General features: G+C 40.1%; 1 protein-coding gene across 1 annotated transcript in view; it reads right to left on the bottom strand.

Annotated features, from left to right (window-relative positions):
• Positions 1-513: 513 nt before the first annotated feature.
• The window catches only part of LOC149187661 (uncharacterized), a 182,354-nt gene continuing 158,555 nt past the window's right edge, over positions 514-24,312 (bottom strand). The window contains exons 2-4 of the mRNA XM_089411432.1: positions 9,475-9,621; positions 9,125-9,209; positions 514-1,062 (exon numbers count right to left, since the gene is read on the bottom strand). Of these exons, the coding sequence (XP_089267558.1) occupies positions 854-1,062; positions 9,125-9,209; positions 9,475-9,621 (441 nt within the window). The 3' untranslated portion in view covers positions 514-853. The remainder of the gene's footprint in view (positions 1,063-9,124; positions 9,210-9,474; positions 9,622-24,312) is intronic.

Below are 24,312 nucleotides of genomic sequence, written 5' to 3'. Positions count from 1 at the left end.
AAGCCTTATATTCTAACACTAATGAACAAGAGAAGTATGAGCAAGTGGGAGGTGGTTACCACCTTCTACACTAAACTAGCATAATTCATGACAGTTGAATTTTTAACATTTATTTTAATGTCAAAAATTAGATTAGTCACTTACATTCAGAGTTAGATATGTTCCATGAATGGGGAGATCTAGATGGTGAACTATTGGTGTGAGAATGAGCTGGTAAGGTTCTCCTTCCTAATCTATATTACAAATGGAAGCCATAACACAATTGAATTTTCAAATTTATTTTAATGCAAAAATATTAGATCTAAGCACTTGCATTCATTTTCATTCAAAGTTAAATTACATGTTCCATGAGTGAGGAGCTCTATAGGACCTATTGCTGTAAGGCGGTAAAACACTCCTTGCTAGATTATTACAAGTAGAAGGTAGTGTTGCATTTAGCTGTGCCTGCATGAGCTCAAGGTATTTACGACACTAAACTGCTACCCTAGCAATATGATAAGAACAACAATCCTCTAAATTAATTTATTCTTTATTCTTTAATTTAGGTAACCCTTAGGAGGTCTAAATGCTTTGAAAAGTTTGACATTCGTAATACAAATACAGACCAATTCTGGATGAATTCCTAAATCTGCCGCGAAAAGTTAAAAATCAGCTTCGAAGTCGTATATGAAATCAAAGCCTATTCCTAGAGTGTATTTGGTCCCTACAGTTGGAATCAAAATAGGCAAGACCAAAAATGAAAAATCCTTGAGTAATCCTTCGTCGTACAAAAAAACATATATATTGTAAAATTCATATTTTTCATTTCTAATTCTGACTAAATATGGTTAACATGTTTTAATTTTCGGATTTATCATTTTTTACTTTTAACAGTATTATCGGATTCCCCTGTTTTTGCAGCTCTCATCTTCTGAAGAGCCTTTTGTAAACTCCAAGCACCTTTGTCTTTTTTCTCACGGATTTCTGTATCCTGGATAGTTTTAGACTGCTGTTTGTGGCTAACGCCACCTCCTATTCCAGCTTGACCAGTTGCATCATCCAATCCACCTTCACCCTTAGGCCCTGAATGAAAATATAAGACAGTTAAAATTACAACTGAGAACCTACTCAATTTTACCTTCGCTTCATCGATGGTTATTTTTCTGATAAACTGAGGATCATGTGTCCAATAAATTCACCACAATTTCTCATGCCTATAGTATATTGCTATTGCATATTGATCATGAAGTTAATACTGATAATAGAATCAGAACTATTTTCTGTTAAAAATAAAAACTGAACCGATTTCAAGAATAGGGAAAAACAAAATAACTGGAAATTTTCTCAAAAGAAAAAGAACAAAATAGGCCAACTTGTAACATCTTTGGCAGTTCCCTCACATATATGAAATAAGTTGAGTTAAACAGTAATATCCTAAGAAACAGGACACGTCCACCAGGGCCTGTGTGTCTGTATCCTGCATGTCAGGCATGTGACAATCTAGGGCACGTATCAGATGTGTTTGACATGTGTCCTAGAACAGGACGTGTCAAATGTGTGTCCGAAACATTCCCTGGTAGTGTCCCAATGTGTCCAAGATAGTTGAGTCTCCATGAAAAAGCATCCCTTAATGAGGTGGAGAAGGGCTTCATAGAGTTTTCCACTTACACTGGGAGATTTAGAGACTATATTCTTGGAGATAGAGGGGATTATGAAGCCTTGTCTACTTGATAGGGAACTCATGGGGTACCATACACTATTCTAAAGCAGTTAGACATGAGGTCCCTCTCTCAGGTTACTTCCTCTTCTTGCAAGAGGAATTGGAGCATATACAAGAATTTGCATGTTTTGAGGAAGAGCAGGCTTGAGTAGTGCAATATAGAGACAATGGTGTATGTGCACTCCAACCTCCATCTTATTGACAAGATGAGGGAGGAGTGGTTGAAGAGAGACAAAGATGTGGGCTGTATTTCCTGATGATATGGTTTTGGACAACGAAACTAGGTTGGCATTAGCCAGCTTGGATCTTAATCAACTGCGCTAAAGTCAGTCACTTTTTGATAATGCTGATCCTCCTGAGGGGTTATTCTCCACACCCACATGCAGATCTTGGAATGGATATGGTCAAGGAGGGGGAGGCTGGAGGAAAGAGCAGTGGCAAAGGTGGTGACCTTGATGATTTTGACATATAAAACACAAATAAGTCCATTAGAACTTCATCAAGATTATCAATTCAAGAAGAGATTTAAAGCAACCATTTCTAGAGAAGAACCCTTCTAACTGAGATTAGGTATGCCGCGATAATCTATCAATTTACCATAATGACATCCATTCTATGTATATTGGATCAGGCTGAAAATCAGCCAGTTTGACAAGCTTATTTTCGAATGTTAGGGTCCCACCCTAATCCCCTTATTTATGTAATGGGATCACGTCATAGTCAAGAGTCAATAAAGCCCATATTAATAATTGTAAGTGGTTAATTCGCAATTAATGACAGAACCACAGTTAGTTGCAAATGGGCCGTAGTATTAGATAGATGGTATTAATAAAACCCACGGTATTGGCCCGTGGTATTGCATGTATGAGTCATATATAAAGGATAGAGACTCCCTGCGAGGAGCATCGTGTCTTATTTTGTAATCGAGCTCTGCTCTATTGGAGGTTGCCCCCTCGAAGAGGCAAGTGAACATTACTCTCTGAATAATAAAATCATTGCTATTCTGTGTTCTGGATATCTTTTCTTCGCATTTTCTGTATTTGGGTATCATTTTGCAGGTTAAGAGCATAACAAGTGGTATCAGAGCACTTTCCAGGGCCGGTGGGATCTCCATTTCTTAGCAATTTTTTTTTTTGGCTAGAGACGTGTTCCGACGTCTTTAAACTACGGGATCTGTCGTTTAGCACATAAACCTGCGGATTTGGGGAGGCATGCAAGCAGGAAATACAAGAGGTGGTCACGTCTGTTGGACTCCCTTGTAACCCCTGTGGGTACCCCTTCGAGTAGTAGCGCATTAGACAGAACCGCGCACGGACTGTCTTCCAAGTACCCTCTGGGTATATCGGAAGCCCCCTAGGCTCCCTTGAAACCTCACCATAGATAAACCGTCGGCCGTCTTGCGGCTACAGTACACCGAGAACAGCACTCGGAGAGATTACTCGCCCGTATGATAGGGTAGTCGGGTTGTACAGCTAAGGGTACGGTCGATCCTCCTTAGTTAGAGCCCTGAAACATTGGGCCGAGTACTACTGCCAGACCCTTATGTATATTGCGATCTATAGCACCTGACACTCCTCAAGACCATAGTTCCCTTTTCTATCGGGGGATCACACATCATCTCTTCTAGATCCGCTTGTGCAAAGGGGTGCAGCAGCAGCAGACATCAGTCCCACAGTCTCGAGTTCGCAGATCAGCCATTCCGATCTATTAGATCCATCAGATCCGTAGAAGCAGTCTGTTCCACCGCCCAGAGCTATCAAATCCGCCATTCAGATCTCTCAGATCCACCAGATCGGAGTCATTGTGAAGGGTTCCTATATCGGGGTATAATTTTCGCAGGACTTTTGGCCGCATTGACATTTTGAGGATTTGGCCACTGCAGTATTGATAAGGAGTCTGAGATCTTTCAGGGCGCTTATTGGTGATCTAGCCCATCAGAATCAGGACGACGAGCTGAGCACGGTGGTACCATTCACTTCTTAGTGAAAATTTTTTTAGGCGGTCCCAATTTTCAAAAAAATCAGGTTGGTGTATGGTAGAAACTAGAGCTCAAGCGATGGCCAATGAAAGGATGGACAAACTTGAAGAATTAGTGCAAAACCTCCACATTCAGCTTACCGGACTATGTAGCATGGTCGAGAAAATAGTCCTGAAGGGCAAGGAGCAAGCCCACGAGGAGGTGTATAATGGCAATGAACACAATGAGGGTGAGTCTAGCCACTCTCCTCACGTCTGGCACACCCACCAACAACCCAGTCAGCGACCTCCCAAGTTGGATATGCATAAATTTGATGGTTCTCACCCGTCGGCATGGATAGCACAAATGGAGCAGTATTTCAAACTGAATCACATCTTCGATGATGAGACTCAGCTTATGTTGGGGAGCATGTACTTGGACAATGAAAGGTGGCAATGGCATCAACGTTGCATTGGACCTTTTAGGACTTGGACCAAATTCACCAAAGCTCTTCAAGACCGCTTTGACCAGGAATCATCTTTTTTGGGTCGTCTTACTAAGCTCCGACAGACTGGTACAGTGGATGAATATATTACAGCTTTTGAAGCTTTAGCCTTCCGCACTTGGGGTCTCTCAGATGTGTTCTACACGGAATGTTTTATCAGCGGTCTTAAAATAGCTATCAAAGCCCAAGTCCTACTACACCACCCTCCCACATGGACGGAGGCTTGCAAGGTAGCTCGTAACATAGAACGTGCATTAGCAGCCCAATACATTCGCCCAAATTTCTCCGCTAAAGGTCGCCCCCCACAGGCTCACAACACGACTCAAACACTTAAGGTCCAAAAGGTGTCACTTGCAGAAATGGCCGAAAGAAGAAAGCAAGGCCTATGTTACTACTGTGATGAAAAATACTCCCCAGGTCATAAATGCAAGGAGCCCAAATTTTTTCAAATTGATGCCACTGACTACAGCTCAACAGAGGAAGATCCACCACTGGAGGAACATGAGCCGCTAGAAGAAGACAACCAAAAGGACAATGTCTCTGACGAACTAGTTATTTCGTTGCATGCTTTGGCAGGAATTTCTTCGCCTCAAACTCTCAAAATCAGAGGTTTTATTAAACATCGCCCAGTAGTAGTCTTGATTGATAGTGGAAGTACACATAATTTCATCCATCAAAAAGTCGCAGAAGTAGTGCATTGTTTTGTACGAGCAGTTTCTAACTTCCAAGTTCAAATTGCGGATGGAGGCACAATGAAATGTGAAGGCCGCTGTGAAATAGTCAAACTTCAAATGGGGGATTATCAGTTGAAAACCCACATGTTTGCCATCCACATGGGGGGTTGCGACATTGTCCTCGGCGCTGAATGGCTCCGCACTCTTGGGCCAATCACAATGGATTTCCTGGAGTTATATATGAGTTTTAAGCAGAACAACTACACACATACCCACTGTGGACTCCAGGCGGGAGCCCCCTTTATCATCAACTCGCATAGGATGGAAAAATTGTTAAAAAAGGGCAATCATGGAGTTGTAGCTCAATTTAATGCCATCCAGGCAGTAGAAACCGCCTCTGCCAATTCATCCTGAGATGCAACAGATTTTAAATTACCATCTGCCGGTCTTTGACAAGCCTCATGAGCTTCCACCCTCGCGAGGGGAGCATGATCATAGCATCACCTTGGTTCCAGGGGCCCAACCCCCAAATGTGCACCCATACAGATATCCGTTCACCCAAAAGAATGAAATAGAAAAAATCATCAAGGAACTTTTGGAAGTAGGTGTCATTCGTCCCAACATTAGTCCTTATTCATCCCCAGTGGTCATGGTGCTCAAGAAAGATGGGGAGTGGCGGATGTGTCCCGACTTGAGGGCCCTCAATAAGTTGACAGTCAAAGATAAATTTCCCATCCCGGTGGTTGATGATTTGCTGGATGAACTCAATGGGGCTCAATTCTTCACTAAGTTGGATCTTCGCTCAGGCTACCACCAAATTCGCATGAAAGAAGTCGACATTCCCAAGACTGCTTTCAGAATTCATGAAGGCCATTATGAATTCCTGGTCATGCCATTTGGCCTTTGTAATGCCCCCTCTACTTTTCAGAGCCTTATGAACCACATTCTCAAACCATATCTCAGGAAATTTGTCCTTGTCTTCTTCAATGACATCCTCATCTATAGTTGCACTTGGGCCGCACATCTTCAGCATGTAGATCTACTCTTGCAACTGCTCCGCAAGCATAATTTATTTGTCAAGAGGTCCAAGTGTTCGTTTCGCATGGCAGAAGTAGAGTATTTGGGCCACATTGTGGGGCGTGAAGGTGTCAAGGTGGACCCCAAAAAGATCCAGGCAATGCAGGAATGGCCTCAACCTAAGACCTTGAAGAGCTTGAGAGGATTTTTGGGTCTCACAGGCTATTATCGTAAATTTGTCCGCAACTATGGTCGCATAGCGAAGCCCCTCACCCAACTCCTAAAGAAAAATTCATTCTTCTGGAATGAGGAAGCACAACAGGCCTTTACAGCTCTAAAAAATGCCATGTGTTCCACTCCAGTCTTAGCACTACCTGACTTCACCAAATCTTTTGTCATTGAATGTGATGCTTCGGGTACAGGTATTGGGGCGGTCTTAATGCAGGAAGGGCGACCGTTGGCCTTCACAAGCCAACAACTAAGTGGGAGGAATCTGGGCCAATCTACCTACGAGAAGGAAATGATGGCCATCTTACATGCAATCGAGACCTGACGACCTTACTTATTGGGGCGACGTTTCCAAATCTGCACAGATCATCACAGTCTTAAATATTTTTTGGAGCAACGCCTATCCTCCCCACAACAAAATAAATGGCTCGCCAAAATGCTGGGATATGATTATGATATCATTTACAAGAAAGGGAAAGACAATAGTGTAGCAGATGCATTATCTCGCCAATTTGAGGAGGAAAGTACTCTGCTAGCAATTTCCCTCCCCATTCCAAAATGGATTGAAGAGGCTTGCAGGGAATGGTTTTCACACCCCGGGCTCTCCCAACTCATTTCTCAATTGCAGGTAGATCCAAATTCCACCAAGGGCTACTCGTGGCAGGATGATATTCTTCGCTACAAGGACAAAGTCGTAATATCACCAACATCCACCCTCAAAAGTCGCATTTTGGCAGAATTGCACTCATCTCCCATTGCAGGACATTCGAGCTTCCAGAAGACGTATGCTCGCACCAAAAGATCATTTTTTTGGACAGGCATGAAAAAGGACATCCTTACTTTCGTAGCAGAATGCGATGTCTGTCAACGTCACAAAGGGGAAACCGTCAACACACCAGGCACATTACAACCATTGCCCATTCCGGCATCAATTTGGACGGAGGTTTCTATGGATTTCATTACAGGTCTTCCAAAGTCAGGGAACAAGTCAGTCATCATGGTGGTTGTGGACCGACTGTCGAAGTATGCTCATTTCTGTGCCCTACCCCACCCGTTTACGCCAACTTTGGTCGCTCAATCTTTCATGGATCAGATCTTCAAATTGCACGGCATGCCCACTTCTATTGTGTCCGACCGCGACCCGATCTTCACCAGTAATTTTTGGCAGGAACTCTTCAGGATACAAGGCACTCAACTAAAACTCAATACTTCCTATCATCCGCAAACAGATGGTCAAACTGAAGCCGTCAACAAATGTCTAGAAACCTACCTTAGGTGTTTCACTTCAGAAAAGCAACACCTTTGGGTACAGTGGTTACCTCTGGCTGAATGGTGGTATAACACCAACTATCATGCCACCACCAAAATGACTCCCTATGAAGCAGTATATGGTCAACTCCCACCTTCACCTACTTCGTATCTCAAGGGGTGCTCAAAAGCACAAGCAGTGGATCAACTCCTACAACACCGCGCAACCATGCTCGCCCATCTTCGAGAGAATCTTCATCAAGCTCAGAACCGCATGAAGCAACAGGTAGACCAGCATCGCTCAGAGCGCCAATTTTAAGAAGGGGATCAAGTCTTTTTACGGCTACAACCATATAAGCAAACATCACTCAAAGACAAGGGGTGTCAGAAACTATCTCCCAAATTCTACGGACCATATCAAGTACTTCAGCGCATTGGAGAAGTGGCTTACAAGTTGGCCTTGCCACCTACTACAAAAATCTATCCAGTTTTCCATGTCTCATGCCTCAAGAAAGTGATTGGGAACAATTGCAGAATTCAGACCAGTCTACCTGAATTGGACGAAGAAGGGTCCATCTGGCTTCAACCCGAACAGGTCCTAGACACACGAGACAAGCAACTACGCGGCCGCATGATTAAGGAAGTCCTCGTCAAATGGAAAGACACCTCTCCGGAAGATGCAACTTGGGAACCAACCACTATTCTTCAGCAGTTTCTGCAGCTTCAGCCTTGAGGACAAGGCTAGTCTTAAGGGGGAGGGCATGTTAGGGTCCCACCCTAACCCCCTTATTTATGTAATGCGATCACGTCATAGTCAAGAGTCAATAAAGCCCATATTAATAATTGTAAGTGGTTAATCCGCAATTAATGACGGAACCACAGTTAGTTGCAAATGGGCCGTAGTATTAGATAGATGGTATTAATAAAACCCATGGTATTGGCCCGTGGTATTGCATGTATGAGTGCATATATAAAGGATAGAGACTCCCTGCGAGGAGCATCGTGTCTTATTTTGTAATCGAGCTCTGCTCTATTGGTGGTTGCCCCCTCGAAGAGGCAAGTGAACATTACTCTCTGAATAATAAAATCATTGCTATTCTGTGTTCTGGGTATCTTTTCTTCGCATTTTCTGTATTTGGGTATCATTTTGCAGGCTAAGAGCATAACATCGAATGTAGGTTGAGATGTAGAAGCTAAATGAATTCATAAAATCAAGTCTATTGATTAGTCTATGCCCATTCAAATTTCGGGGCTCACCTCTATTCCATGGTTTGGCTAGCATACAGAAACTTGGGAAAATAAACTAAAAGATGTGCCCAATATGGGAAAAGGGAGAATATTAAGCACATATTTTGAGAATGTAAGTTTGCAATAAATCTATGGAATAAGATCTTTCAGATATTTTGAAACCTCTTTTCCCAGTATACTGAAGATAGCATGACCTCTAAAGATACCCAAAGCATTGAAAGTGGGTGGCTTGCAGAGTGATTTTTGATGGTAGTAGAAGAGATTTTTGTAAAGACAAATGTTTGTTGTTTCATGGATTCTTGTTTACTTATAAAATACATTATATGTGTCGATCTAGATGATCAATCATAGATGTCTGTTCTCCTTGCCTGGGCATGGAAGGGAAGTAATTCTCTGCATCTCCTGTGTCCTCACTCCTAACCATGTACAATCATTTATTGAATAATATATGACTTGGTGTTTCACCAAAACTATTTCAAAAAGTCTGAGAGCCAGGCAGAAAAGTATAATACTCATATTCAAAAACAATAACAGAAGCTGTAGCTCACCCATTGGAGTCCTCATATGACCAATTTGACCATTCTCATATTCATAAACTGCAAGTCCTATTGGTTGGGTCAATAGAGGCCTCACCTGCATGCACATGGTTATGATTATTGCTTCCTACAATTATCTCTTTATCTTGACCCAATAAACTGTCTTGAATTGCTTTTAAAAAACTAGTAATTATACAGCAAGGTTTGCAAGGGACAACATAATGAACATAACATGATCTGAAGTGCCTATATGTGGACAACTGCTCCACATTCCTGTGGTTGTAACTTAATCAGGATTCTACCATTGCCAACACCAAAACAATAACATTTCGTTCTCACTGCAGAATATAAGTAATACATACATCATTAATGAACTCCGTATGCTCTGGCAATGACCTGAAGCTCACGATATGCTCAAAGCTGCTATAGCGCTCCATAAAATGATAAGTATGCTTGCTATACAAATCAGCAAAACATCCAAATTGTAGAACACCAGAAGTTCGATCTTTCTGCAGGAAATATCCAAGAAATATAAAATGCATGTCAAAATAGCTTCCCTTTAACCTTCATCACTTATAATGTGTTTCTTTTACCCTCAGAAACTCGTATAAAGAAATTAAAAGAGGAAAGATAAAACCCTCTTAAAACAAGAATAGTCCTTGAAAATGCCAAATTATATTCCTAAAAGCAAACAACAGTAGCCTGCTCTTCTACAAAAGTTCAATGGTATTAGTGAAACTCTAAGCAGAAGGTGGGGAGTTACATGGAATCAATAGTCCACTCCTCCCTATATATGAATGGCCTTCGAACAGCTCACACCAATAAAGAAAAGCTTGTGAAGTAGGATCAATATGAATGTTAACAATTTTCCATTTGTAATGTTCTGCCAGTGACAGGAATACAAAGTCTTAAAAGGAGGTCATGAATGCTAAGGATTTTTGTTAAAGGATTTCTTACAATCAACAAGCTAATGATAATCGTATAGCCAGTCTAGCTATAATCAAGAATAAAGCCATAAAGTTATAACTAGTGTGGCATTAAGGATGCATCCCTAGCATTTCTTTGTACCTAGGATGGGGGAACACCATGGGATGTCCCCCACATCCCCAATAACAGTGTTACTGGGAGCATCCTCCCAGGGGTCGTTCCCACTGAGGAACCACACTCCAAGCAGAAGCATCCAAGGAGCACACTGCCAATAATTGGACACATGCTCTCTTCCACCGTGGGGAATGTAGTGCTCCCTGGGACACTCCTGAAGCATGCAGTGTGTTACCTGGATGCTCCCAATTGAGGGTGAAACAAGATTTGGGTGCTATGGTGATGAGTGATGATTGGAATGACTTGATCACTGATAGATATGGTGCTAATGTAGTGAAGGTGACTATTCTTCATAATTATTTTTGGTCACAAGGTAGGTATGTTTTACCAAGGTTACTTGGGAGTAGGAGCGACATTTTTAGAAGCTCCTGGTTTGGGAGAGATTCCGAGAGCGTTTTATATATATATATATATATATATATTGATGTATATATGTCAACAAAAGCATGTAGAATGATGAATTAGATATAAAAAAACATAGATTGAACCATATAACAACAATCATCTAGAAGTTATAATCTTCATCAGCCACGTCCACAAGTTAGTAACATAGTAACATACAACATATTGAGTCTCATGATTCATCAATCTTAAAGTTTCAATCTTTCAAAATTCAATATATAACATTTATCATCATTGATCACCAAAGTTGTACTTGTAAGCTAAGTGTAACCATTACAACAAATAATATCTAAAATGAAATGAAATGTTATAAAATGAAATGAAATGAAACAACTTTCAACTTTCACGAAACATCATATTCATAATTCATTACTAATGAGTTGTAATTGCCAACTTCAAACTTCAAACTTAAATTGTCATATATTGTTTACAAAAAGTATCATAATAAATATCAAAGAGTCAACAGTTATAAAAACTACTAGAAACTAGAAAAGGCAAGAAAATATATTATCTATTGCTAATGCTTGGGCCACTTGCCGCCACGAGAAATGTCTAATTTTTTAGTCTTGTTGGAAAATCAGGATCTTTGTCATTAATATCACCCTCTAAGCATTAATATCTAGAGGTATCTTTGTCATTACCACTAGATCTGTATAGGGATCTTTGTCATTAATATCACCCTCTAAGCATTAACATAAGATAGAAAAAGCATAGCATGTCAAGTCAAGATTTTGTTTGAGAGATGCGTACATTTTTAGGAGGCTCATGATAGAGGAGTTCAACAACCAATGTCACTAACATCAAGGTACATAGAGGGATTGGTGCTCTTGATTAAATACGAGTTCCATACCTTAATACATGACAAAATCCAATGGAAACATTGCAATCCCCCCAACCTTGAAAACCTGAAACACTGATAAGTCTGCTAGATTTTGAATGAAATCTAAAATTCTACTTTCTCCATATGAAATCCAATGAGGTCAGAACCACTCCCAAACATCCTAAGTCATTTCATGGTAATGTTAAAAATTTAAGTAAAAGTGGTATTCTCCTTGATCTTCAATTTAAGTAAAAGGATGAAAATGAAGATTAAGGAGAATGTCACTTTTACTTTAAGAATTTAACATTACCATGAATCGCATATCAATATTAGGACCATAGGCTTGATCAATAGGCTACCCCACTCAAAACTTATTTGTTTCTTTGAAAAAAAATTGCATTTGGAATATCACTGCAAAAAAGACTAAAAGCTCCTGAAAAACTAGGGAGCGTTTTTTTTTTGCCACGAGCGCGAATTAGGAGCGAGGGCGAGGGGGGGCACTCCCCTATAACCCTGTGTTTTACAATTCTCCAAGCCAATTCATAACATGATTCATTTTGCTGATTTAGATTGACTAGTCATTGAGGAGGTGTATGTGCAGATGGACAACATGCTAGGGAAGACTAAAGACATTGTTCAGCCTAGAGATGTGAACTGGTATAATCATCTCCATATATACAAGTGGGAAAACAGTGGAAAAAGCTAAATATTCCACTACATGCCTTGGTATATGTGCTTACATTATGTTTTAGCACTAGAATTTGGTGGTGAGATGACGAGAAAACCACACCAAGATATAGACGTTCAGGCTACTTATATGCAAGCATTAGACAAATTGGTCTCTAATGAGGAGAATGTTAGTTTTTGTAGCATCGGATTTGTTCTAGCCATGAAATTTGGTATAGATGCTAGAATACATGAGATCTCCAAAACCCAAAAGTCGTTTCTGCAAATTCCACCCAGAGATGGCTTAATTAGATTATTAACCATTTTTTTAATGTTTCCTATGTCTAAACTTAGGAAAACTGGTTAATTAATTAGAATTAATTAAGTCAAGGTGAGAATTCTCAGGAAACTCACATGGATCGATCCAGAAATGATCTGAGCCATCGATTATGATTTAATCTTGACCATTGGAGTCTGAACAGGAAGATATAAGAAGGGATCAATGTGGTGATGGAGAATACACCAGTGCAGATACACAGTTGCCCAGGCAGTTCGATTTTCTTAGTAGAAGAGACTCAACAGAGAAGATAGAGCCAAAGGGTGAGTAGCAGGTAGTAAAAGAGGTCAACAACATTTCAAGAGGAAGCATTCCAGTTCTAGGAGAGATAGTGAGAGGTAGGCCGAAATTCCCAAAGGTTCTGCGCAAGCACTACGCAGAGGTTGATGCAAAAGGATCTGTGTGTAGCTTGGGAGGCAATTTCGTGGGTAGAAATTAGCTATGGGATGAGGGAAAATTCTCACAACAATTTTTCCAGTACTTTTCCTCAAATTAGACGCCAATAAAGCATCTAAATTATTGTACTCATAATTGTTGTTGAAGAATAATAATAAAACCCTTATCTGTTGCACTAGTTTTGCCAAGTTGGGTTTTTCCGGGGACAATTGTCCAAAAACAACAATGTTAAATTTTTGTGTGCACTAGAATTTTTCAATTTCCAGTATTTTATTTTCCGCAGTATTTTTATGGTGAAAATTGCAATAGATAATTATTCGTTGTTTGTATGTGAAAATAAATTGTTAAATTAAATTAACAATTAGGAGAATAATTTCTAGTTGGTGTTGTTAGCCCTAAGGTGCAGTGCTGTTATTTTAACAAAAATGTCCCCTGTTTTAGCTCCGATGGTCCACGTCTCCTCTTGCTCCGCTTTGGCCATATGTGTTATGAAACCAGCTCAAGAAAAGATAGATCAACGCCTTAGAATTCAGCCTCTTCGAGGGGGCAACCTCCTTTACATTACATAAATGAACAATTCTTGGATGATTCAAATGACAAAACCTCCTTTCTATATATAGGAGTCTATGGAGTCACAATATAATCCAGCCGACCTAACAATAATAATATAAAGCCACAAAAATAACAATAGAGGGATTCTATGGGCACATTAATAACAATATGGGGGTAATGGGGGCACAACAATATAAATAAGGGGTATAACTACAATAGTAATGGGGTAATCACTAGTATTATAGGAACCCAACAATATGCCTTTAAAAACCCGAGACCATACAATTATCACAATACAAAGGAAAACACGGGAAAACCCGCAGCCGAACCATAAGCCGGACTTCAAAAATTATACACCCGCACTCATAAATATCGGCGGCTCCGCTCTCGGTTCATCTCCTTTCCGTTGCGCTCTCCATTCTCCGATCTCCAATCAGATCGATCTCCGCCGCCTGACCAACATCCCAACTGTCGATCTACACCATCCAACGACCCCTGTACCCCACTTCCCACCAGTCACCTGAGGAGGAAATTTGTTGGCTTTGTCAGTGTTTTTTGATAGTCGGACAGTGAACTGAAATCACATAATGCATGGCCGAAAGGGAAAATGTTGGGTCCCTATAATACTAGTGACTACCCCATTGCTATTGTATTTATACCCCTTATTTATATTGTTGTGCCCCTATTACCCCCATATTGTTATTTCTGTGCCCATAGAATCCCTCTATTGTTATTTTTGTGGCTTTATATTATTATTGTTAGGTCGGCTGGATTATATTGTGACTCCTTAGACTCCTATATATAGAAAGGAGGTTTTGTCATTTGTATCATCCAAGAATTGTTCATTTATGTAATGTAAAGGAGGTTGCCCCCTCGAAGAGGCTGAATTCTAAGGCGTTGATCTATCTTTTCTATCTTTTCTTGAGCTGGTTTCATAACATTTGGTATCAGAGCTTTGGATTCTAGGGTTTCGCTGCTCCAAACAGGTCATCGTGGCATTTTCGCTATAACTTTTTTTCTGTGATGTTTCAGAAGTCGCAAAAAAAACCCATTTGAGAAGAAATCGCGCTGAACCTTGGGTCCGAATTTCAGAGCTTTTCGCGCGATATTTGCGGAGATATGATCTGAGGAAGTTGGTCTTTTTGCAGATTCCTGAATTACATTCAAAACAGGTGACCTGGGGAAAATCGTCATAACTTTCTCTCTGAGGATCGGATTGAGATTTCGTAAGAAGGTACAGAAAGAGAACGGACTGTAGTTTCTTTTGTGTGTGTTTCAGATTCAAAGGTTGAAACAGTGACTCGTGGCACGTCGTACAAGTTCGCTCTACTGAACCAGTCTAAAAGCAAGTCACTGTGGGAGATTTCACATAACTCTTCCTTGGAGAATCCAATTTGGCTCAGACTTGTGGCATTGGAAAGAGGACGCAGAAGGCTACTACAGGTAGCAATTTCAGAACTAGATGATCCGAAATTACAGAGATACATCAGATTCAATATCAGGCTTCTATAAAGTGAAAAAAGGTGTGTAGCTTTTTTTTAAATTTTTGTGTAAGCTTGGTTTAACGGAATTCAAAGGGCATAGTAAAGCATTATTATCGGTAACTGATGCCCCGAGGAAAGAAAATGCAAACACCTAGTAAGGAACCTGAAAGCTCTAGCATGACTCATGAAGAAGAGGAAGAAATGGTACATGATATATCAAAATAACAAGAACAAGTGCAACAAATGTCACGCTCACAAAAGTTAACAGATGCTAAGATAAATGGCGTGGAAGCTAAGATAAGTGGCATGGAATCTAAGGTAAATGGCGTGGAATCTAAGATAAAGGGCATGGAAGCTAAGATGGATGATTCGAAGATAGATTTGAAGAGAGACATGGCAGATTTGAAGATAGATTTGAAGACAAACATGGAAGAATTGAAGAAGTTGCTACAAGAAAGGGTCACTAATGGTGAAAAGGTAGTAAAGGAAACTCATGATGAGAACAAAAGAAATGTTAATCATGATTCCATAGACGCTAATGTTGGATCGAAGAATCACCATATTCCAAAAATCGATATGAGGAAGTTTGATGGCAAGGATCCCGCCACATGGATATTACAAATGGAGCAATTCTTCGATCTCAATAATGTGCAAAACGCACAAAAGGTACGTATGGCAACTGTATATTTGGAACCAAATCAGTTTGTATGGTATCAATGGCTTTGTTCTCGTAAACAATTTATTACTTGGGCAATTTTTACGGAAGAATTGATAGCACATTATGAAGATACAAAAAGCAACACTTTTTTTAGCCAATTGATAAGTCTCAAACAAAAGGGTTCAGTAATGGAGCACATTGAGGAGTTCCAAAAATTGAACATAAGGGTAAAAGATATTCCAGAGGAGCATAGGATTGATGTGTTCATAGGGTCTTTAAAGGATAATATCCAACATGATGTTCGCCTTTGGGAACCTGATTCATTAGAGAAGGCATTCAGGTTAGCAAGAAAAATGGAAAGCAAAATTATGGCAACCAGGAAGCATACCACTCACAACTATAAAGACGGAAGTGTTGTTGCCCCTAGTCTTCCACAACCTATAAGGTTGACACCACAACAATTGGAAGAAAAAAGAGCAAAAGGGCTTTGTTACAGTTGTGATAGCAAATACACTAAAGGTCATAAGTGTGCTGAGAAGAAATTATTTTACATAGATTGTGAAGAGGAAGAAGAAAAGGAGCAAGAAAGGTCAAAAGAAGAAGATATACTCCAGGAACAAAGCCTAGATGAAGAACAAATAAATCCGACCATATCTTGTAATGCATTGGCAGGAATTACCACTCCTCAAACCATCAAGATAGAAGGACAAATCAAGAAGAAAAAAGTAATAGTGTTGATTGATTCAGGAAGCACCCACAATTTTATTCATTGTAGGGTAGCAAAAGAATTGAATTGCTTCTTATATCTAGCACCAGAGTGTCAAGTGATGATTGCAAATGGAGGAATAATAAATTGCTCTGGAAAGTGCCATAATATCAAGCTATCCATGGGAGAATATGTATTGACTAGCCCAATGCTTTCCATTCCAATGGGAGGTGCGGATGTTGTACTAGGAGTCCAATGGCTACAATCCTTGGGTACAATAGCTTTTAATTTTCAAGAACTTTTCATCAAATTTTCTACGGAAGGAAAGGAAGTTGAATTAAGGGGTATTGCAGGGAAACCAGGAAAGATAATCAGCTCTAATGGTATGACAAAGCTTCTAAAAAAGGAGCAAAGAGGTGTAATTGCACAATTATGCTCGCTAGATGTTTCCACATTGGAATCATCTATTTCTCCAGATCTCCAAAAAGTCCTGGACAATCATTCCAAGGTATTTGAGACTCCCAAGGGTCTCCCACCTATGCGTGATCATGATCATGCTATTCATCTGATTCCAGGAAGTGTTCCTCCAAACATCAGGCCGTACAGATATCCCTATGTCCAAAAAAGTGAAATTGAACGTATGGTTGCAGAAATGCTAGAGGCTGGTATAATTCAACCGAGTCAAAGTTCTTTCTCAGCTCCAGTAGTATTGGTGCACAAGAAGGATGGATCATGGCGCATGTGTCCGGATTATAGGGAGCTCAACAAGCTCACTATTAAAGATAAGTTCCCCATTCCTGTTATTGATGAATTACTGGATGAATTGCATGGATCAATTTACTTCACCAAGTTGGATCTTCATTCGGGATATCATCAAATCAGAATGAAGATTGAAGACATTCCGAAAACGGCATTTAGAACTCATGAGGGTCATTATGAATTTTTGGTCATGCCTTTTGGCCTTACCAATGCACCTTCAACATTTCAAAGTTTGATGAATTCCATTTTCAAACCATTCCTTAGAAAATTTGTGTTAGTATTTTTTGATGATATACTAATCTACAGCAAGTCTTGGAAGGATCATGTTGAACATGTTGACAGGGTGCTACAACTATTGGAGGAGAAACAATTATATGCAAAAAGATCCAAATGTTTCTTTGGAGTCCAGGAGGTGGAATATTTGGGTCATATTGTATCTCATGAAGGAGTTAAGGTAGACCCTAGCAAAATTAAAGCCATTAAGGAATGGAAAATCCCAACATCCATAAAGCATCTGCGAGGATTTCTTGGGTTGACAGGGTATTATCGCAAGTTTGTTAAGAATTATGGGAGAATAGCAGCACCTCTAACAACATTATTGAAGAAAGATTCATTTTCATGGACTCCGGAAGCAACAAAGGCCTTTGAACATCTTAAAGAGGCAATGTGCCAAGCACCGGTCTTAGCTACACCAGACTTCACAAAAACCTTTATTGTGGAATGTGATGCTTCAGGAAATGGAATTGGTGCTGTTCTAATGCAAGATGAAAGACCCATTGCTTTTGAAAGTCGTCCAATCAAGGGAAAGTTTTTAAGCAAAGCTATTTATGAGAAGGAAATGTTGGCAATACTCCATGCACTTAAGAAATGGCGACCCTACCTAATGGGAAGACACTTCAAGGTAAAAACGGATCATGATAGCCTTAAATACTTTTTAGAACAAAGATTATCCTCTGAAGAGCAACAAAAGTGGGTCACAAAGATGTTGGGTTATGACTTTGAAATCATCTACAAAAAAGGGAAGCAAAATGTGGTGGCAGATGCACTCTCAAGAAAGGATGAGGATGTGGAAGCATTGTTGTGTGCCATTTCTATTATCCAACCAGATTGGAAAAACGAAGCAAGGGAGGAATGGAAGAATGACGAAAAAGTGTGGGCACTTATTCGAAAGCTACAACAAGATTCCAGTACTTCTGATACATTTAGCTGGCAAAATGATTCGTTATGGTACAAAGATCGCTTATACCTCTGTAAGAATTCCCAGCTAAAACAAAAGATTCTTATGGAATTGCACACTTCTCCCTTAGGAGGGCACTCAGGATTTTTAAAAACTTACCACAGGGTTAAGAAGGAATTTTTTTGGGATGGCCTTAAATCAGATATTCAAAAGTTTGTGGCGGAATGTTTGGTTTGCCAGCAAAATAAAGTTGAAACAATTAAGACACCGGGTCTATTACAACCTTTATCCATTCCAAGCCAACGTTGGGAGGAGGTTTCAATGGATTTTATCACAGGTTTACCCAAGTCTGAGGGAAAGAATGTCATCATGGTGGTAGTTGACAGACTTACCAAGTATGCACACTTTTGTGCATTATCACATCCATGTAAAGCCAGTACAGTTTCTACTGCATTTATGGAAACAATTCAAAAGCTACATGGAAACCCAAAGATTATTGTAAGTGACAGAGATCCCATTTTCACTGGAAATTTTTGGACAGAATTATTTTCTTGTCTTGGTACTCAGTTAGCTCATAGCTCATCTTATCATCCTCAATCTGATGGGCAAACTGAGATAGTAAACAAATGTTTGGAAGGATATCTTCGTTGCTTTGTATCTGATAAACAGACACAATGGGTCAAATGGTTGCCTCTAGCTGAATGGTGGTATAACACTTCCTTCCATACAGCAACAAAAATGACCCCATTTATGGCACTTTATGGGTATCAACCACCATCCATCACATCATATTTAAGAGAAAATTCTAAGGTTCAGGCAGTGGAACATCACATCGAACATCAACAACAAGTCCTCCAACTCTTAAAGGATAACCTCGTGTTGGCACAAAATAGAATGAAACAACAGGCAGATCAACATCGCAGTGAAAGAAGTTTTGATGTAGGTGATTGGGTATTCCTACGGCTACAACCATATAAGCAAATGTCCCTAAAGCAAGCTAAGAAGGATAATAAATTATCACCAAAGTATTATGGTCCGTACAAGGTGTTGCAAAAGATTGGTACTATGGCATACAAATTGGAGCTTCCTGCAGCTTCTCGATTACACCCAGTTTTCCATGTTTCATGTTTAAAGAAGGTTATAGGTGACAAGCTCCCAATTCAAACAATATTGCCAGAACTTGACGAGGAAGGAAAAATTATATTGGAACCGGAAGCAGTCACAGAAACAAGAACTCGACAGCTACGAAATCGATCAATTTCAGAGTATCTTATCAAGTGGAAAAACTTATCCGCTGAAGATTCTACATGGGAGGATGACAATTTTATGCAGAAGTATCCAGAACTACTCAAGCGTTGAGGACAACACTTTTTTGAAGGAGAGGGGCATGTTGGGTCCCTATAATACTAGTGATTACCCCATTACTATTGTAGTTATACCCCTTATTTATATTGTTGTGCCCCTATTACCCCCATATTGTTATTTCTGTGCCCATAGAATCCCTCTATTGTTATTTTTGTGGCTTTATATTATTATTGTTAGGTCGGCTAGATTATATTGTGACTCCTTAGACTCCTATATATAGAAAGGAGGTTTTGTCATTTGTATCATCCAAGAATTGTTCATTTATGTAATGTAAAGGAGGTTGCCCCCTCGAAGAGGCTGAATTCTAAGGCGTTGATCTATCTTTTCTATCTTTTCTTGAGCTGGTTTCATAACATAAAAACAACAGCACGATGCAGCTGAACCAACAGAAATGATCATGGAACATCGCTGGCACGAGTGAACCACCTGACAGCGCAGCGAAATTACCAGAATTTGATTACCGTGTTTGTTAGAAACAGAGCTCTCTGAGCTCATGTTTGTCTAGTTATGGCATCAAGTAGTTAGAAGACAGAGGGGATAGATTAAGACATCTCGAGCCTCAGAGAGTTCGAGAGTATTGTAAAAAGCCTATAAATGGCTGAAAGTTCGAAGTAATAGGGGTTCAACTTTTGGAGACTGTGGATACTCTGTTCCTCCCAGCGTCTCATCTTCATTCCAGTAATACAAGCTTCTTTTGTTGTTACATGTTCAATTGCCATCTTCTCCTTTGTTCTAAGCTTGCACTTGAATAGGTTATTCATGTTTTCTTCTGTGTCTAATGCCAGATAACTGTCATCTTATCTCTGCGTTGATAAATTAGATTTGCAAGCTTCATTTACTTTCTGTAGCTAGCCATTCATATGTGTTTATGTATGTATCTGCTGGTACAGTCAGGATTCTCCATCTATTCATTGAATCTATAAACTATTAGTAGTCGAAAGCCTTGTCAAGCTGAGGGTGTTCATGCATGTCTTGAGTGAAAACCGAATTGAAATAGTCATCTGACTTGATCCAAACCCCAATCCATTCCAGTAGTTCAGAGAACGATATTGAAGATTTATATGTTACCAGGCATCTCCGAGCTACAACCTAGAAGAGTAACCTAGGAGAGTTTCCTGGAGTGCTAACATAATGGGCGTCGTTGCCGGGGAGAGGAGACTGAAGCTTAGCTTCCCTGGGGGACGACACAGATCCAGCTTTGATGATAGACAAAGCCTGGACACTATTTGGGTTGTAGTGATCTATCTAGCAACTCTACTGTTGGACGAACCTCTTGGCGACTCCACTCCATAGTTCTGGCTCAGTTTGTGAGGCATACTCGGAGAAATCCTCAGAAGCCACGAGTTGACCCAGTACCTGACCCTGAAAAAATCATCAAAGAAAGAAAGGCGTTGCAGAAAGGAGCATCAAGTTTAGGTATCTCTAAACAATATTCTATATCTCTTCAAGAAAATCCTGTAATAGAACAAATACATGTTGAGAGTATAACATCTAATACTAGCAGTGAAGAAAAAATCTCAAATATTCATAGAGCTCCTTATTCTTTAGGTTCTTCTTTCGTTGTAAGCCCAAAGGAAGCCTCTCCTCCTATTCATCATACTCCTTTAGTCCTATCAGTCACTCCTCAACCCTCTGTCATTCAGACTTCTAGTACCCTTACAGCCACCATAGCTATGGCAGCACCTACCAAAATGGAAAGAATCATAGCTGCTAGGTATGGACCTCTAGTACTGCCCACTCCTTTAAATGCCATGCCTACTGGAGAATATTAGAAGTATATGCCTAAGTTCACTGGGACTGAAGGTGTTACAACTGAGGAACATCTTGAATCATTCTATAGCTATGCTGATAACCTAGACATTAGTGAAAATGATGTATGGATGAGAGTCTTTGTCCAAAGTCTAGATGGAGAGGCTAGAAAATGGTTCAGAGAACTAACCCCAAGGTCTATAGCAGATATTGAGGCTTTAGATGATGCATTCCTAAAGCATTGGGGGGATAAGAAGGATCTACTCTACTACCACACCAAATTTGGGAACTTAAAGAGGGAAAATGGTGAGTTGTTGTCTGATTTTAATAAGAGGTTTAACCGCATGTACAACAAGATACCAGCTGAAGTAAAACCCACCACTACCTCTGCTAAACTCACCTATGCCAATGCCTTTGATTCTGACTTCTGTCTATTGTTGAGGGAGAGACGATGTGCTACCTTGGCTGATATGCAGGATGTAGCTTTGGAAGTAGAATCAAACATCATTGCTGCAGAGAAGCTCAAGGGGAATGTTGATAGAAGGAGACAGAGGGGCGAATCTTCATCATCTTCAGATCCCAAGATAGATAAAATGACCAAGATGATAGAGTCATTCGCCTCTAAAATCTCCAAATTAAAGGCTGAGCAGCACCCTGGGAAAGGAAGAGTTCCTAATACCTTTGCTCCTAGAAATCCAAATCCATATAGAAGAGCTAATGAGCAATTGCAGATTCTGCAAAAAAGCAAAGATGCCAATGAAGACCAAAGGGTCAAGACCCCTTTCCAGAATGTAGTCATGGGAGAAGAACAGTTTGAAGAAGATCATGAGATCCATTGTCTGGAAGACAAAGGCAGTGCCTCCTTTTTTACCTTAGCTGCCTATGAAAAGTCATTATTCAATGACCAGATCAGCCAAGAGTGGGATGGTGGAGTTGTTCTGCAAACTAATGATCAACACAGATATGATCTGAGGTCAAAGATGAATAATGCCAAGGAAACTCCTGTTCAAAGAGTTGTTGTCCCTGCAATACAGCAAGCTAATAAGCAAAAACGACCGATAATTGATCCCATCATCCTCAAAGCTCCAGCTCACGAGGTAAGAGGCCTTGACAAGTCTCCTTCTCCTTTTAGTTTTGAATCAGAAATTCAGAAGCTAAGCATACCTATACCTCTGATTGAACTAGTGAAGAATGAGTCCTTCAAGAGATCTATCCTCAAGGCCCTTGAGCCTAAAGCCATCCAAGCCTCCATTGACTATGTAAATCTGCAAGACGACAAACCAGTTGTTGTTCTCAGCCCAATGATCGAAAATTGTGACGACAACTCCCCATCATTCTATGTCTCTTTGACTATTCATGACAAAATCCTTCACAACTGCCTTCTGGACACAAAAGCCAGCCATAATCTAATGCCCAAGGCTGTCATGGATGAGTTGGGTCTTGACATTACTAAGTTTTATCATGACCTGTTTTATTTTGACTCTAGAAAAGTGAAATGTTTGGGATTAATCAAAGACCTAGCCATCACCTTGTCTCAGCTACCCATGAAGAGCATGATGATGGATATTATGGTAGCAGATGTACCCCCCAAGTTTGGCATGTTGCTTTCCAGAGGTTGGATCAAGAGATTAGGTAGAACATTGCAAAATGATCTGTCCTATGCTATTGTCCCAGTTTTTGGAGGTGAGAGTAGGAGATTATACAGAGAAGCTCAGTTGGCTTATATCATTAATGATGAAAGGAATCCCACTAATCATCCCATCTATGCTGTCGACACTAATTTTGGAGCCTGTATTCTTCAGATTGAAGAATCCCAGTTGGCCTCCATGCAGCTTAGGAAACCGGTTTGCCAGATCACAGAGGAAGAAGGCCCACAAATTTGGGACATGTTCTTTGATGGAGCTTTCTCTAAGGAAGCTGCAGGGGCAGGTGTAGTCCTTGTGTCCCCCACACAAGAATGCATTCATTTATCTTTCAAGTTAACTTTTCAGGTCACAAATAACATAGCAGAGTATGAAGCCTTGATATTGGGCTTAAACGCTACTAAAGAAATGGGCATCAAAGGTCTGAAGGTGTTTGGAGATGCAGACCTTATCATTCAGCAGGTGAACAAAACTTTCCAAGCAAAGCATCCAAGGCTGAAAGCATACAGAGATGAGGTATGGAAGCTCACGGGTTCTTTTAATAGTTTCAGCGTTTCTTACATCCCTAGAATGAAGAACCAGCTTGCTGATTCCCTTTCTGTGTTTGCTAGCACGTTTATTCCTCCTTTGCCTCCTAAATTGACTTATGAAGTTAAGGTGAAATATAGACCATCTTTGCCTGACAATGTCAAATACTGGAAAGTTTTTGAAGATGATGATGAAATTAATAGGTTTTTACAAGTCATTGATGAATTTTCTGAAATGCACATTGACCAAGAAAACGAAACCATTGAAGAATGCAACCAGTCCAAGCTAAAGGACGAGATTGGTTAGGATAGCATTTTTCAGCTGCCTAGTAACCATATACCCAAAGGATTGGTGCCCCTAGAGAACCTATTTGATCATAATGATGTACCTTATAAGCCTGCCAAAAAGGAAAATGAGTCTGCTATTCATAAGACATAATGTAGGGAGTCCAACCCATCCAAAGTACATAAATCTGTCCACTCACTTGTCTTCTACCCAAAGTTCCGAGTATTGCACCTTGATGAAACAATTTGCTGATATTTTTGCTTGGGAGTACAATGATCTTAAGACCTATGACACCAACATCATCCAGCATAAAATTCCACTGGAGAAGAACACCATCCCTTTTAAGCAGAAATTAAGACCTACTAGCTCTCTCTTATTGCCTTTGATTGAAAAGGAAATCAAGACGCTATTGGATGCCAAGATCATAGTTCCCCTAAGGTATTCAAAGTGGATAGCTAACCTTGTGGCAGTAAGAAAGAAGAATGGAGAAATCAGGCTTTGTGTTGACTTCAGGAATCTGAACAAATGCTCTAAAAAAGACAACTACCCCCTACCTAAGATGGAACACTTGC

This window comes from Pinus tabuliformis, chromosome 3_1 (genome assembly GCF_031772625.1).
Source record: "Pinus tabuliformis cultivar Carrire ecotype Pingquan chromosome 3_1, CPIR1, whole genome shotgun sequence".
NCBI classification, from domain to species: Eukaryota; Viridiplantae; Streptophyta; class Pinopsida; order Pinales; family Pinaceae; genus Pinus; species Pinus tabuliformis.
The sequence above is the reverse complement of the archived record's forward strand: the minus strand, read 5'-3'. Positions and strand labels throughout refer to the sequence as shown.